This window comes from Haematobia irritans, chromosome 5 (assembly GCF_050003625.1).
Source record: "Haematobia irritans isolate KBUSLIRL chromosome 5, ASM5000362v1, whole genome shotgun sequence".
Taxonomy (NCBI): Eukaryota; Metazoa; Arthropoda; class Insecta; order Diptera; family Muscidae; genus Haematobia; species Haematobia irritans.
The window spans coordinates 151,259,452-151,276,277 of record NC_134401.1 but is presented as its reverse complement, the minus strand read 5'-3'; the positions used below and the strand labels follow the sequence as shown (position 1 = coordinate 151,276,277).

Here is a 16,826-nt window from a genome sequence, read left to right as displayed (position 1 = left end):
ATATAAACATATCCCCAAATTTGGCTTGCGAAGCCTCTAAGAGAAGCAAATTTCATCCGATCCGGTTGAGATTTGGTACGTGGTGTAAGTATATGGTCTCCAGCAACCATGCCAGAATTGGTCCATATCGGTTCATAATTATATACAGCCCTTATATGAATCGATCCCCAGATTTGACCTCTGGAGCCACTTGGAGGAGCAAAATTCATCCGACCCGGTTTAAACTTAGTACGTGGTGTAAGTATATGGTCTCTAACAACCATGCAAAAATTGGTCCATATCGGTTCATAATTATATATAGCGCCATATAAACCGATTCCCAGATTTGACTTCCGGAGCCTCTTGAAGGAGCAAAATTCATCCTATCCGGTTGAAATTTGGTACATGTCGCTAGTGTATGGCCGAAAACAACCATGCCTAAATTGGTCCGTATCGATCTATATTATATATAGCCCCACAATAAACCGATCCCCAATCACAAAAAACTCACCATTGCCACTCGAGCCAAAAATAATTTACCAAAATTATATTGCCATAGAAAATTTTGTCAAAATTTTATATTTCTATAGAAAATTTTGTCAAAATTTTATTTCTATAGAAAATTTTGTCAACATTTTATGTCTTTAGAAAATTTTGCCAAAATATAATTTCTATACAAAAATTTGTCAAAATTTTATATCTATAGAAAATTTTGTCAGAATTTTATTTCTGTAGAAAATTTATGAAGCATTTCATAGTTGGAGAGGAATATTTTGCAAAATCTTCCAAAACATCAAGAATTCCACCAATCTACAGTAAAAAATCGGCCATTTTTGGAAGACTCGTGTTCATACTTGTATATAGCCCACCCCGTATAAAGCGACCCCCACACTGACAAAAAAGCATGCGCCATTTTAAGGCACAATTCTCCTTTAAATTTGGGTTTTGTGTACTTGCTTCTAGGAAGCAAATTTTGATTTTTCGTTTTTTTTTTAGATTTTTTTTCAGTCCTTTAATAACGAGTTAACGACAACATTATTTTAAAATTCAGGCTCTACTTCCAGTAGAAATTGCAAGTAAAATACACAAATTTAAAGACAAGTTCATTAATTTTAAAGAATTTTTCTGAATTGATAAAGTCAAGTAGACCTTACCCCAAAAAATTTTTCTTTCATGTTATGATACCTATTTTTAAGTAAAATCACTTAATTATTAGGACAATACGACTTCATTGAAAAGTTTATCGACTTTTGGACAAGGAAAAAAACTTTATATTGGAAAAATTCATCTTCTATGCTAAGCAAAATTTGCATTCGTATTTTGAGGACATGAAATCTTTGGCCTCACGACAATATTTTTTTCAGTGCATATTCCAATTCTGGCTCTATAATTGCCGCACAAAAGTTCATATCGGTTCGGCCGAGAAAAATTCGGCCCCTCCGAATTCCAAGAGTTCCTTTTTTTTTTAAATAATAAATATGGTTAATAACAGTTTTGGGTCAACATTCTTATGGAGAATTTCGAAAAAAAAAAATAAAAAAATAGTTCAAAATTCTATCACTTACAGTCTACGATAACAGTTTTTGAAAAACCCTAAATTTTCACAAATATTTTATTTTTCTTAAAAAAAATCATTTACGAATTGCTAATTTTTCTAAGTTAGTGTCCCAACAATGCAGTTGGAGATCAACTATGTCAGCAAAAAAAACATAAAGTAATGCGCCAAAAATTTTTTCATAAATCCGGACACTGCTTTTGTTTACTTTACTTATTTCTATAAACGAATATTCCATTTAAGAAAATCATGAAGACTATTGAATAAGTTAAACATTTCAAATCATAAAAGAACGGAAATTATAGCATATATACACACAAGCCAACACCAAAGATTAGCTTCAATTGAAATAAAGACATATTTGGGGAAATGCACAAATTATGACATAATGAATTGAAATATATTTTTGGTGGACAAAATTACGGTTTTATATTCAGGAAAAAATGTTTCTGTCAACTATAAATAAAGCATGCAGTTGATGAAATAACTATAGTTTTATATGAAATAAACTTTGAATATAATCTACTTCAGAATTCTACGAAAATAAAAAATGGTGAAGTTGCATTTTGCAAAGCAGAAAAATCCAATCTAACTAATTTTATTTAACAGAAATCCCTCATTTTCCTGGTAGCCGTTATGGCAGTGTATTCCCTAAGCGTTTTCGCTGCTGAGGATAATAAAGAACAAGTTAATCGTGGCCAATATCGTCCCGATCAATATGATGGTCGTTATTATAAAAATCGTGACTATAACAATCAACGTTATTATCAGGATAATTTGTTCAAGCAATACAGGTCGGATATTTTGGGTAAAGATTCTCGTATAGTAGAACAAAAATTGGAACCAGCTATTGATGGCAACTTTGCTTATGAATTTGATTCTGAAAATGGTATTCATATGGATGCCCATGGTGCAAATATCAAAGTTGGCTCTGATGAGGAAGGTCAAAAGATAGATGGCTCTTTTGCTTTCGTTACTCCTGAAGGTCTTCGAGTTAGTGTTCGTTATACATCGGATGAAAATGGATATCGTCCTGTTTATACTTGTAAGTTAGAAAAAAAACTATTTTGTTTTATTTCATTATTCTAATGGTGTCATTTTCAATTTTCTTATTTTCAGTTGATGGAGTTGAAGCTGCTAGATATTCCAATGCTGCACCAGCTGCTGATGTCTCTGTCAATAAATCAAATTAAGGGCTTTAAATAGCAATATTTTCCAATACTCAGAAATAAATTCAATTTCCGATTTAATACATATAAAAAATAAAAAAAAGTACTGAAAAATCTAGCGAATTAATTTTTTTTAGGATCAAGCACGTAGATTTTCATGTAAACGAAATTATTCAGCGAAATAAAAACGAGAAGTGTATGAATTGAGACTATAAATCCAAGTTTATCTATATTTCCCATATTGAAAAAGAAAATTAACAAGTATATACGGCCGTAAGTTCGGCCAGGCCGAATCTTATGTACTCTCCACCATGGATTGCGTAGAAACTTCTACGAAAGACTGTCAACCACAATCGAATTACTTGGGTTGTGGTAATACTTAACATCGTGGTGCAAAGGTTAGCATGCCCGCCTTGCATACACAAGGTCGTGGGTTCGATTCCTGCTTCGAACGAACACCAAAAATTTTTCAGCGGTGGATTATCCCACCTCAGTAATGCTGGTGACATTTCTGAGAGTTTCAAAGCTTCTCTAAGTGGTTTCACTGCAATGTGGAACGCCGTTCGGAATCGGCTATAAAAAGGAGGTCCCTTGTCATTGAGCTTAACATGGAATCGAGCAACAATATGGTATCACAATGGACTGAATAGTCTAAGTGAGCCTGATACATCGGGCTGCCACCTAACCTAACCTAACATCGTTTTCAAAATTGTAAGTTAGTCCATACGTGGTATATATTGGACACAAAAGGTATATATAAGTAAGTCTACAAATAATTACGAACCGATATGGACTTTTGCGCGGTAATTAAAGAGCCAGAATTGAAATGTGGGGGTCGCTTTACACGCGAGCTATATACAATTATGAACCGATGTGGACCGATGTGATTGGACATCGATTTATCTGAGGCCTATATATAACTATTGACCGATATGTACCAATTTTGGCATGGTAGTTAAAGACCGCGTATCAAGTTTCAACCGGATAGGATGAATTTTGCTTATCCAAAAAGGCTCCGGAGTTCAAATCTAGAGATCAATTTATATGGGGGCTATAAATAACTATGGACCGATATGGACAAATTTTTGCATGGTTATTAGTGTTCATATAGTTACACAAAACACAAAACTTCAACTGAATCGGGTGAAATTTGCTCCTCCAAGAGGATCCGGAGGTCAAATCTGGGTATCGGTTTATATGAGGGCTGTATATAATTATGGACCGATTTGGTCCAATTTTTGATTGGTTGTTAGAGACCCTATACCAACATCATGTACCAAATTTCAGCCAGATCAAATGAAATTTGCTTCTCTTACAGGCTCTGTAAGCCCAATCTGGAGATCGGTTTATATGGGGGCTATATATAATTATGGACCGATATGGACCAATTTTTGTATGGTTGTTAGAGACCTGAAGCAATTCACCAAGCAATTCACCATGTACCAAATTCCAGACGGATCGGATGAAATTGGCTTCTCTTAGGGGTTTCGCAAGCTAAATCTGGAGATCGGTTTATATGGGGGCTATATATAATTATAGACCGATGTCGACCAATTTTTCCATGGTTGTTACATACTAACACTATGTACCAAATTTCAGACGGATCGGATGAAACTTGCTTCTCTTAGAGGATCCGCAAGTCAAATCTGGGGATCGGTTTATATGGGGGCTATATATAATTATGGACCGATATGGACCAATTTTTGCATGGTTGTTAGAGACCATATACTAACACCATGTACCAAATTCCAGACGGATCGGATGAAATTGGCTTCTCTTAGGGGCTCCGCAAGCTATATCTGGGGATCGGTTTATATGGGGGCTATATATAATTATTTTTGAATGTTGTTAAGGACCATACACCACCGTACCAAATTTCAACCAGATTTCGGATGAAATTTGCTTCTCTAACAGGCTCAGCCAGACAAATCTGGGGGTCGGTTTATATGGGGGCTACACGTAAAAGTGGTCCGATATGGCCCATTTGCAATACCATCCGACGTACATCAATAACGATAGCTTATTTCGTTCGAAAGTAAGTATGATTTCAACAGACGGACGGACGTACATGGCTAGATCAACTCAGAATTTCACCATGACCCAGAATATATACATATACTTTATGGGGTCTTGGAGCAATATTACGATGTGTTACAAACGGAATGATAAAGTTAATATAAAAACTGAAACATACTTGGAATAACGAAAATTTAATTAGGTTGGGGAAAGTTTCTTTTTTTTTAATAAACTAAAATAAAATGTTTTGTTTGCTATAAAAATAAGTTAATTCAGCATAAGTTCAACATCGGATTTTTTTTCTGTGTAACGAATATCATGAACCAATGATGTGTTTTTGTATTTTTAAATTAATAATTCTCCGATTGAATTTATGATCATTGATAACATTAGTATATGTATGAATATGTTGGCATATTCAATATGTCGAGGATTATACCATAGAACAGTCAAATTGTTTCAGTGGATAAGCCTAAATGATTGGCATTGTTGTCAGTATTTTTCTGGCTCTTGTCCCCAAATTAGCATGTTTCCGTCCCCAAAAATCCAAAATTTAAATTTAAATTCCTCACAAAAATACCCATCACATTTTTGACAATTTTTTTTGAAAAAAAAAAAAATCTGTATAGAAATCAAATTTTGACAAAATTTTCTATAGAAATAAAATTTTAATAAAATTTTCTATAGAAATAAAATTTTACACAACTTTCTGTAGTAAAAAAATTTTGGCAAATTTGTCTATATAGAAATAAAATTTTGACAAACTTTTCTATAGAAAAAACTTTAACAAAATTTTCTATAGGAATAAAATTTTGGCAAAATTGTCTATAGAAATAAAATTTTGACAAAATTATCTATATAAAATTTTTTTTCAGAAAAATTTCTATAGAAATAAAATTGTGACAAAATTTTCTATAGAAATAAAATTTTGACAAAATTTTCTATAGACATAAAATTTTGAAAAAATTTTTTATAGAAATAAAATTTTGACAAAACTTCCTATAGAAATAAAATTTTGTTAAAAAAGATTAAACCGATTTCTCGAAAAATCCCCATCACATCTTTGACAATTTTTTAAAACAAAAAAAAAATTATAGAAATAAAATTTTGACAAAATTTTCTATATAGAAATAAAATTTTGACAATATTTTCTCTAGAAATAAAATTGTGACAAAATTTTCTATAGAAATAAAATTTTGAGGAAATTTTCTATAGAAATAAAATTTTGACAAAACTTTTTATAGAAATAAAATTTTTACAAAATTCTCTATAGAAATAAAATTTTTACAAAATTTTCTATAGGAATAAAATTTTGACAAAAATTTTCTATATAAAACAAAAATTTTAATAAAAATTTCTATAAAACTAAAAGTTTGACAAAATTTTCTATAGAAAGAAAATTTTTAGAAAATTTTCTATAGAAATACAATTTTGACAAAACTTTCTATAGAAATAAAATGTTCACAAAATTGTCTATAGAAATAGAATTTTGGCAAAACTTCCTATAGAAATAAAATTTTGTTAAAAAAGATTAAACCGATTTCTCGAAAAATCCCGTCACATAAATTTTGACAAAATTTTCTATATAGAAATAAAATTTTGACAATATTTTCTCTAGAAATAAAATGTTAACAAAATTTTCTATAGGAATAAAATTTTGACAAAATTTTCTATAGAAATAAAATTGTGACAAAATTTTCTATAGAAATAAAATTTTGACAAAATTTTCTATAGAAAAAACATTTTTGACAAAATTTTCTATAGAAATAACATTTTTACAAAATTATAAAATGAAATAAAATTTTTATAAAATTCTCTATAGAAATAAAATTTTTACAACATTTTCTATAGGAATAAAATTTTGACAAAAATTTTCTATATAAAACAAAAATTTTGAGAAAATTTTCTATAGAAATAAAATTTTGATAATAATTTCTATAAAACTAGAAGTTTGACAAAATTTTCTATGGAAATAAAATTGTGACAAAATTTTCTATAGAAATAAAATTTTGACAAAATTTGCTAAATAGAAATAAAATTTTGACAAAATTTTCTAAAGAAATAAAATTGTGACAACATTTTCTATAGAAATAAAATTGTGACAACATTTTCTATAGAAATAAAATTGTGACAACATTTTCTATAGAAATAAAATTTTGACAAAATAAATAAAATTTTCACAAAATTGTCTATAGAAATATAATTTTGGCAAAATTTCATATAGAAATAAAATTTTATTAAAAAAGATTAAACCGATTTCTCGAAAAAAATCCCCAAATTTATGGAAATTCCCCACCAAATCCCCAAGTCGCCAACTCACAAAATTTGTCCCCATTCACGAAAAATATCCCCAATTTGGGGAAAAATCTCCAATACTGGAAACACTGATGATTGGAACCAAAACAAATAAGGCGAACTTCTACATGACTCTTTTCGTGGCATTTAGGGACACACTTAGAGAGAGAGAGAGAAATAATTTGGTCAACCAAAATCTATTACAGAAAAAACATTCCTAAATTTCCGTTTACACTCTCCAAAGAAATTCTAACAAAGTACTAAATATTTGATTGTTTTTGATTTAATTCAATTCATATTTATTATATTTTATTTTCAATTTTTTTATTAATTACAAAAATTTTTAGGTATTAAAGTGATTATGGAAAAGAAATTAGCGTACGGCATTCAGGATCTATAACATATTCAATTTCCCTCATTGGCCTTAGTGACAGTAACATCAGCAGCTGGTGATGGTTTAGAATATCTAACAGAATCGATGCCATCAACTGAAAACAAACACATTTTCAAATATTTTAAAATTTTACTTGAGAAAAAACACAACAAGATTTCATTTCACTTACAAGTATATACAGGACGATAGCCATTTTCATCTGAGGTATAATGAACACCAACACGAAGACCTTCGGGAGTAACAAAAGCGAAGGAACCATCAATCTTTTGACCTTCATCGTGGGAACCATCTTTGATATTTGTACCATGAGCATCCATGTGAATACCATTTTCCGTATCAAATTCATAAGCGAAATTGCCATCTATGGCAGGTTCCAATTTTTGTTCTATTATACGTGAATCTTTACCCAAAATATCCGATCTGTATTGTTTTAGTAAATTCTCATTGTAGTAGCGTTGATTATATTTATCACGGTTATTATAATAACGGCCATCATAATAAGGATCAGGGCGATATTGGCTGCGAGTAAGTTTTTCCTTATTTTCATCAGCAGCTAAGGTACCAAGAGTGCACACGAAGGCAAGGACACATATGGATATGCAAATTTTCTAAAAAAGTCTTTTGTTTAAAATTTAGATTTATGAATTTTAAGAACATTTACATTACCATTGTGATTTCAAAAGAAAGTTAGATGGTATACTACTGAAAGATCGCTTAGTGTTACTGTATCATATTCAAAATTTTGGAGTCAATTTATAGTTCCATTTTCCTGTCGACTGCACTGAACAATCAAAAAGATAAACTATATTTGCAATTATATTTTATTTAATTTTATCACAATTGCAAAATATCTACAAATTTGCGTTTCCTGATTTTAAAATCTAATATTCCTAAACAGTCAAAATTGTTTTTAATTTCCGTTTATTTCTAGTTATAGTAAATTGAAAATTAGATAGTTGTTAATATTTTCTTAAATACGGTTAACTCACCACAATTGTTCATGTTATGGTGATAAAGCTAAATAACAATGCATCCCAGCAAAAAAAGAGCTTCCAAAAAATTAGTTTGGATCCCCAATCTGTGATCCGGAAGTAGTGCAAACTCAGATCATCTCCAATGAATTTTACATGGGCTTGTCATAGGATGGAGTACTCCCTTTTTGGATCCTTTGCATTGCTTTAGAAGTTGTGCCCTGGAAGTTAATTTAAATGAAGAAAATTAAAAGCGAAAAAAAATTTCAATCAATTTCACTTTTCATTCATATGTTTTATTATACTATTATTTCCCTATTATTTAATTATTACAATTTGAAAAACTTTTTCGCTCCGACCAGGGGTTGAACTTGGGTTTGTTGGCACCATAACAGAACAGAACACAAACGCCATTGAACATAAAGCGTCGAAAGGTCAATTCAAATGTTTGTGATATGATCGTAATACGACACCAAGGAATAACATTCTAATTGCTTCTCGAGATGTTCTTTATTAGTATGAACGAAAAAATAAGAAACGCAGGTTCAAATCTCACCAGCGGCAATTTTTTATCAAATATTTTTCTAAAAAATTATTTTTTTTCTGTTATGCATCATTTTTATTTTTTATTTTTGGCATATATTTGTGTATAAATATATTTTTTCCATTAAAAATCAACAAAAAAATTAAAAATTCTGGTAATTTGCTAAACCTTCTCAAAAGAACTTCCATGGAAGCGAAAAAGTCAAACGGCACAGATTCAAATCCCAGCGGGGATGAAATTTATTTTATTTTTTCATTATTATTTTTTTACTGTTTAATTAATTTTCTATTTTTTTTTTATTAGTTTTCAATTTTTTTTTTTTTGTAAAATTTAATTGTTCAAAATTTGCACTTAAAACAGCCGGATTGCATTCTTTCTAATACTTGTCCACAAGGACTGCATCGGAAGTAGAAAAAAATCTTTGGGGGATCCCAAGATGCGCTTTAGAAGATATGTTTGTGCACTTTTCCAAAAGGACTGCATCGGAAGTGGAAAAAAATCATTGGGTGATCCCAAGATGCCCTTTAGAAGAAATGTTTGTGGACTTGTCCAAAAGGACTGCATCGGAAGTTGAAAAACTCGATGGGGGATTCTGGGATGGGCTTTAAAAGAAATGTTTGTGGGACAACTTCCAATTTTTTTTGCTGGGATGGGATGATGAATACTAACAAGCCTATTTTTGAGTGAAATTCAAAAGAGTACAAAAACCAAGGGGGGAATAACTACCTAGAGATCAAATAGCTGAGATATTAAATTTTGCAACTATTTGCATGGCGTTAGGCTCAGTTAAATCCTTGGATCCTATAGATTACCCATCTACCCCCATAATATGACCCTATGAATATGCCAGGAATTCACCAAGTAGATTAGTTAGAAAGAGCTAACGCATATTGGGGATACAGCATCTACTGCGAGGCTCCAGAAACTGGCTAGTATATCCGTCCGAAGGGTAAATACCTCAGGGAAAAGGACCAGGAACATATGGGTCATTTTTCTGTTATGCATCATTTTTATTTTTTATTTTTGGCATATATTTGTGTATAAATATATTTTTTCCATTAAAAATCAACAAAAAAATTAAAAATTCTGGTAATTTGCTAAACCTCTCAAAAGAACTTCCATGGAAGCGAAAAAGTCAAACGGCACAGATTCAAATCCCAGCGGAGATGAAATTTATTTTATTTTTTCATTATTATTTTTTTTACTGTTTAATTAATTTTCTATTTTTTTTTTATTAGTTTTCATTTTTTTTTGTAAAATTTAATTGTTCAAAATTTGCACTTAAAACAGCCGGATTGCATTCTTTTTAATACTTGTCCACAAGGACTGCATCGGAAGTAGAAAAAAATCTTTGGGGGATCCCAAGATGCACTTTAGAAGATATGTTTGTGCACTTTTCCAAAAGGACTGCATCGGAAGTGGAAAAAAATCATTGGGGGATCCCAAGATGCCCTTTAGAAGAAATGTTTGTGGACTTGTCCAAAAGGACTGCATCGGAAGTTGAAAAACTCGATGGGGGATTCTGGGATGGGCTTTAAAAGAAATGTTTGTGGGACAACTTCCAATTTTTTTTTGCTGGGATGGGATGATGCCCATTTTTGAGTGAAATTCAAAAGAGTACAAAAAATATGCGGGAATGAGACCTAGAGACCAAATAGCTGAAATATTAAATTTTGCAAATATTTGCATGGCGGTAGGCTCATTTAAACCCTTGGATTCTATTCTACTCTTATTGGAAAATTAGATTACCAGGAATTTACCAAGTAGTTTGGTTAGTATGACCTAAGACATACTGGGGATCTAGCATCTACTGCGAGGCTTCTGAAACTGGTTAGTACATTTGCATTGAGAAAGCCATCCGAAATACCCCAGGGAAAAGGACCAGGAACATATGGGTCATTTAACACTTGTGCAAAGCACAAGACTAAATGCACTCAAAAGGAAGCATCTTTTCAATTGATTCCAAGTCTACTTCCCACAAAGTTAGAATACAATGCTCTTTGTTTAATTTAATTATCATAATATGGACAGTTATGGTGATTGAACATACCAAAAAGTTTTAAACATCCATTCAATTAACTGCATAAGTGTTGAACGGAAATTCATAGTAATTGAGACATGTTCAAGTATTATAAAATTTCAATTAAAGATATGTTGAAATTTTAATAAAAATTTAAATTATAACAGCAAATACGAAAAATATTTGGCCTGTTTCTTATTCAGGTGAACTATAAATTGATGCTAAGATTTGAATACGATACAGTATCATCAAGTATTTTCTCAATACTATATCATCCAACTTTCTTTGAAAACGACAATGGTAATTTAAATATTATAAAAAAAATTAAATAAATATAAATTTTAAACATACATATATTTTTCCAGAACATTTTCATATCCCTATTTGTCCTTGTCTCCGTGTGTGCTCTAAGCATTTTAGCTGCTGACGAATACAAGGAAAAAATTACTCGTAGTCAATATCGTCCCGATCCTTATTATGATGGCCGTTATTATAATAACCGTGATAAATACAATCAACGCTACTACAATGATAATTTACTGAAACAATACAGATCGGATATTTTGGGTAAAGATTCTCGTATAGTTGAACAAAAATTAGAACCAGCTATAGATGGAAATTTCGCTTATGAATTTGATACTGAAAATGGTATTCACATGGATGCTCATGGTACAAATATCAAAGTTGGATCCGATGAAGAAGGTCAGAAGATTGATGGTTCCTTTGCTTTTGTTACTCCCGAAGGCCTCCGTGTTGGTGTCCACTATACATCTGATGAAAATGGATATCGCCCTGTTTATACCTGTAAGTTGGTAGAATTTTGAAATTGGTCAATATTTCTAAAGTAATGTGTTTTTTTTCACAGTTGATGGAATTGATGCGGTAAGATACTCTAAGCCTTCACCTGCTGCCGATGTCACTGTAACCAAGAGCAACGAAGGAAATTAATTGAATTAATTGTTTTACTTTCTTTTCAAATATAATGATTTCAGCAATGTTAGGTATACAATGGATAGAGAAGAAAATGTTTTTGAAATAAATACATTATTCATGTAGAAGAACAATAAAATCTGCAAAAAAAAAATAAAAAAAAACATGTTTAAAACTCAAGAAAAACAAGTATATAAAGCAGTAAGATCGGCCGGGCCGAATCTTAAATACTCACCACCATGAATCAAATATTATAGTTTCCTGTGAAAATTTCAGAGGGATTTGGTGGCAAGCAGATCAGTTCAACCAGTACACTTCCCGAAGATAAATTCAAAGATTTTACCTATGAAGACTACACGCAGAGAAGAAACATGATTGTCACAATCATATTCGAAGAGCAAAATAATATGATAGGAGCTATTTTTGCGGCGACCATGTAACATTTTAACCTGCAACCATGTTGGCTCAGTGAACATGGTTCTAAGAAAAATATAATTGCCCTCATCTAAAATGTTATTATATTGATAAAAAGAATTTTGTTTGAATGAAAAGACAATGGTCACGATTTAAAATGTTATGGTATTCATTAAAAATGTTTTTCTTCTAGTTAAAAGAATATGGTCACAACCTAAAATGTTTTGATCTTTATGAAAAAGCTTTTTTCATCGTCGAAAAAAGGACGCCACTTGAGAAAAGAAAACACAAAATTAACTTTATTTGTTTGTTTTTATTTATTTATAAACTAATTCATTGTTTATTTGTATTTATAATGTCATTAAAGCAAACATCATATATTTTTACACACTCTATTTTATTTCAATTTCAACAATAAGTAATTATTCCATATTTACATCGTGCCCATCATGTAACTGCAAATAAAAATAAATGATCCATATAGCAAAATGCAGAACAAAAAACAAGTACATTTTTTTTCAATTACACTTTCCTTTTTTGTGTTCACATAAAACCAGGTGTCACTTCTGAATACATAAATTAACACAAAACACAGTAAATCCGTATTCTCCGTCCATTCCAAGAAACAATCAACACACGACTGACGCGCAAAATGAAAATCGTGTGTACCTGCTCAATGTTTTTATAAAATTCTTTTCGCTGCAAAAAAGTTAAAAAATTAAATGGTCACGAAAAAAATGTAAATGGTCTTTATGGCCATGTAATGGTTCTAGACATGTCTATACTTAACCTGTAAAAATGCTTTTTTCCCTGTAAAAAAGTTAAAAAAATTGAATGGTCAGGTACATGATTTTCCCGACCATTTAATGGTCTCAAATTTTATCATTTAAATGATAGAACATGTTTGCGGTATTTGAGAACCATTCAAATGCTTATAGCCACCATACATTTTTCTCCGCTCGAAAACTATTTTTACACAGACAAAATACATGGTTTTCGCGACAATTACATGCTCTAGATAAGCATTAAATGGATGCGGCAACCATGTCCAAACATGGTTTTTCTGTGCGTGTAGATCAGATTCTGGATTTATAAGAACCATATTTGTTTGAGTTTTAGAGGAATCATAAACATCGTGTGCAAGTGTACAAGAAAATGAAAATGAAATAACGCCTTGATTTAAAATCTAACATCTGTAGATTTTACCCTCATTATTTAAATGATTACCAGAAGTAAAATCTGGAAACTATAATTCCGTTTCAAGCAATTTTCATTATCAGTGCACATGGAACGATATTCACCATTTTCGGCACACCTCTTTATGTTCCTAAAATACTTCTATATTTGATAAAAACTATGGTTTCTAAAAGCCCAAGAAGTAAAATCGGGAGATCGGTCTATTTGGGATATAAACCAAAACATGGACCAATACACGCCATTTTCGGCACTCATATTTAAGGTCCTAAAATACCTGTAGATTTCTCATTTCAGGCAAATTGGATAAAAACTACGGATTCCAGAAACCTAAAAAATAAAATCATTTCTTCCACACCTATTTGTATTCCTGAAAACCTCCAGATTTTCAGGCAAAGTTGACAACAATTACGGTTTCTAGAAGCCCAAAAAGTAATATCGGGAGATCGGTCTATCTGATGGCTATTTCAAAACATCGGCATACTTTTTATGGTCCTAAAGTATCTCTAGATTTCCAATTTGAGGCAAGTTGGATAAAAACTACGGTTTCTATAACCTCAAGAATAAAATCTGGAGATCTGTCTATATGAGGGCTATATAAAAACATTGTCCGATACTCATAATTTTCATCATAACTCTTTAGGGTTTTAAAATACTTCTAGATTTCTAATTTCAGGCAAATTGGATAAAAACCACAGATTTTAGAAGTAACAAGTATATACGGCCGTAAGTTCGGCCAGGCCGAATCTTATGTACCCTCCACCATGGATTGCGTAGGAACTTCTACTAAAGGCTGTCATCCACAATCGAATTACTTGGGTTGCGATAACACTTGCCGATGGCAAGGTATCGTAAAACTTTTTAACACTGTCTTCTAAATTGTAAGTTAGCCCATACGGGGTATATATTAAACAAAAAAAGGCCGATTAAATACGTATATAATCTAGTTTGACAAAATTTTCTATAGAAATAAAATTTTGACAAAATTTTCTATAGAAATGAAACCTTGACAAAATTTTCTATAGAAATAAAATTTTGACAAAATTTTCTATAGAAATAAAATTTTGACAAAATTTTCTATAGAAATAAAAATTTGACAAAATTTTATATAGAAATAAAAACTTGACAAAATTTTCTATAGAAATAAAATGTTGACAAAATTTTCTATGGAAGTAAAATGTTGACAAAAATTTCTATAGAAATAAAATGTTGACAAAATTTTGTATAGAAATAAAATTTTGACAAAATTTTGTATAGAAATAAAATGTTGACAAAATTTTCTACAGAAATAAATTTTTTACAAAATTTTCTATAGAAATAAAATTTTGACAAACATTTCTATAGAAATAAACTTTTGACAAAACTTTCTATAGAAATGAAATTTTAACAAAACTTTCTATAGTAATAAAATTTGACAAAATTTTCTATGGAAATAAAGTTTTGGTTGATTACAAAATTGTCTATAGAAATAAAATTTTTACAAAATTTTCTATGGAAATAAAATTTTGACAAACATTTGTATAGAAATAAACTTTTGACAAAACTTTCTATAGAAATGAAATTTTGACAAAACTTTCTATAGTAATAAAATTTGACAAAATTTTCTATGGAAATAAAGTTTTGGTAGATTATTTTTGGCGATATGGACCAATTTTTGTGTAATAAGTCATCGGCTATATATAACTAAAGACCGATATGGACCAATTTTTACATGGCTGTTAGAGGCCATATATTGACAAAATGTACCAAATTTCAACCGTATCGGATGACTTTTGCTCCTCCAAGAGGTTCCGGACGTCAAATCTGGGGACGGTTTATATGGGAACTATATATAATTATGGTTGTTAGAGACCATATACTAACACCATGTACCAAATTTCAACTGGATCGGATGAATTTGGCTCTTCCAAGAGGCTCCGGAGGTCAAATCTGGGGATCGGTTTATATGGGGGCTATATATAATTATAAACCGATATGGACCAATTTTTGCATGGTTGTTAGAGACCATATACTAACATCAGGTACCAAATTTCAATCGGATCGGATGAATTTTGCCCCTCCAAGAGGCTCCGGAGGTCAAATCTGGGGATCGGTTTATATGGGGGCTATATATAATTATAGACCGATATGGACCAATTTTTGCATGGTTGTTAGAGGCCGTATACTAACATCAGGTACCAAATTTCAATCGGATCGGATGAATTTTGCCCCTCAAAGAGGCTCCGGAGGTCAAATCTGGGGATCGGTTTATATGGGGGCTATATATAATTATGGACCGATATGGACCAATTTTTGCATGGTTGTTAGAGACCGTATACTAAGACCACGTACCAAATTTCAACCGGATCGGATGAATTTTGCTGCTCCGGGAGGCTCCCCAAGCCAAATTTGGGGATCGGTTTATATGGGGGCTATACGTAAACGTGGTCCGATATGGCCCATTTTCAATACCATCCGACCTACATCAATAACAACTACTTGTGCCAAGTTTCAAGTCGATAGCTTGTTTCGTTCGGAAGTTAGCGTGATTTCCACAGACGGACGGACAGCCGGACAGACGGACAGACGGACGGACGGACAGTCGGACAGACGGACAGACGGACGGACGGACGGACGGACGGACATGCTTAGATCGACTCAGAATTTCACCACGACCCAGAATATATATACTTTATGGGGTCTTAGAGCAATATTTCGATGTGTTACAAACGGAATGACAAACTTAATATACCCCCATCCTATGGTGGAGGGTATAAAAACTAGAGATCGGCCTATATGGGGGCTATGCCAATACATGGACCGATACTTACCATTTTCGGCACACCTCTTTATTGTTCTAAAATACTTCTATATTTCCAATTTCAGGCAAATTGGATAAAAACTACGGATTCTATAAGCCCAAGACCCCAAATCGGGAGATCGGCCTATATGGGGGATATACCAAAACCTGGACCGATACTCACCATTTTTAGCACACCTCTTTATCGTCCTACAATGCCTCTAGATTTCAAATTTCAACCAAATTGGATAATAACTACGGATTCTAGAAGCCCAAGAAGTAAAATCTGGAGAACGATCTATATGGGGGCTATATCAAAACATCGACCGGTACTCACCATTTTCGACACACGTCTTTATGGTGCTAAAATAACTCTAGATTTCCAATTTCAGGGGAATTGGATAGAAACTATCGATTCTAGAAGCTCTAGAAATATAATCGGGAGATCGGTCTATATGGGGGCTGTACCAAAACATGGACCGATACTCACCATTTTTGGCATACCTCTTTGTGGTCATAAAATACCTCTAGATTCCCAATTTCAGGCAAATTGGATAGAAACTAAG

General features: G+C 31.8%; 2 protein-coding genes across 2 annotated transcripts; one reads left to right on the top strand and one right to left on the bottom strand.

Annotated features, from left to right (window-relative positions):
* Positions 1 to 2,170: 2,170 nt before the first annotated feature.
* Positions 2,171 to 2,727, top strand: LOC142240123 (uncharacterized). The gene is made up of 2 exons (XM_075311834.1): positions 2,171 to 2,579; positions 2,654 to 2,727. Exons 1-2 carry the CDS (start codon positions 2,171 to 2,173, stop codon positions 2,725 to 2,727), a joined length of 483 nt encoding a protein of 160 aa, XP_075167949.1.
* Positions 2,728 to 7,419: 4,692 nt separating this feature from the next.
* LOC142240121 (pupal cuticle protein Edg-78E-like) lies at positions 7,420 to 8,410 on the bottom strand. The gene is made up of 3 exons (XM_075311833.1): positions 8,398 to 8,410; positions 7,578 to 7,961; positions 7,420 to 7,502 (listed from the first exon to the last, which is right to left on the bottom strand). The coding sequence occupies exons 1-3, from the start codon at positions 8,408 to 8,410 to the stop codon at positions 7,420 to 7,422; spliced, it is 480 nt and encodes a 159-aa protein (XP_075167948.1).
* Between the last annotated feature and the right edge of the window lie 8,416 nt (positions 8,411 to 16,826).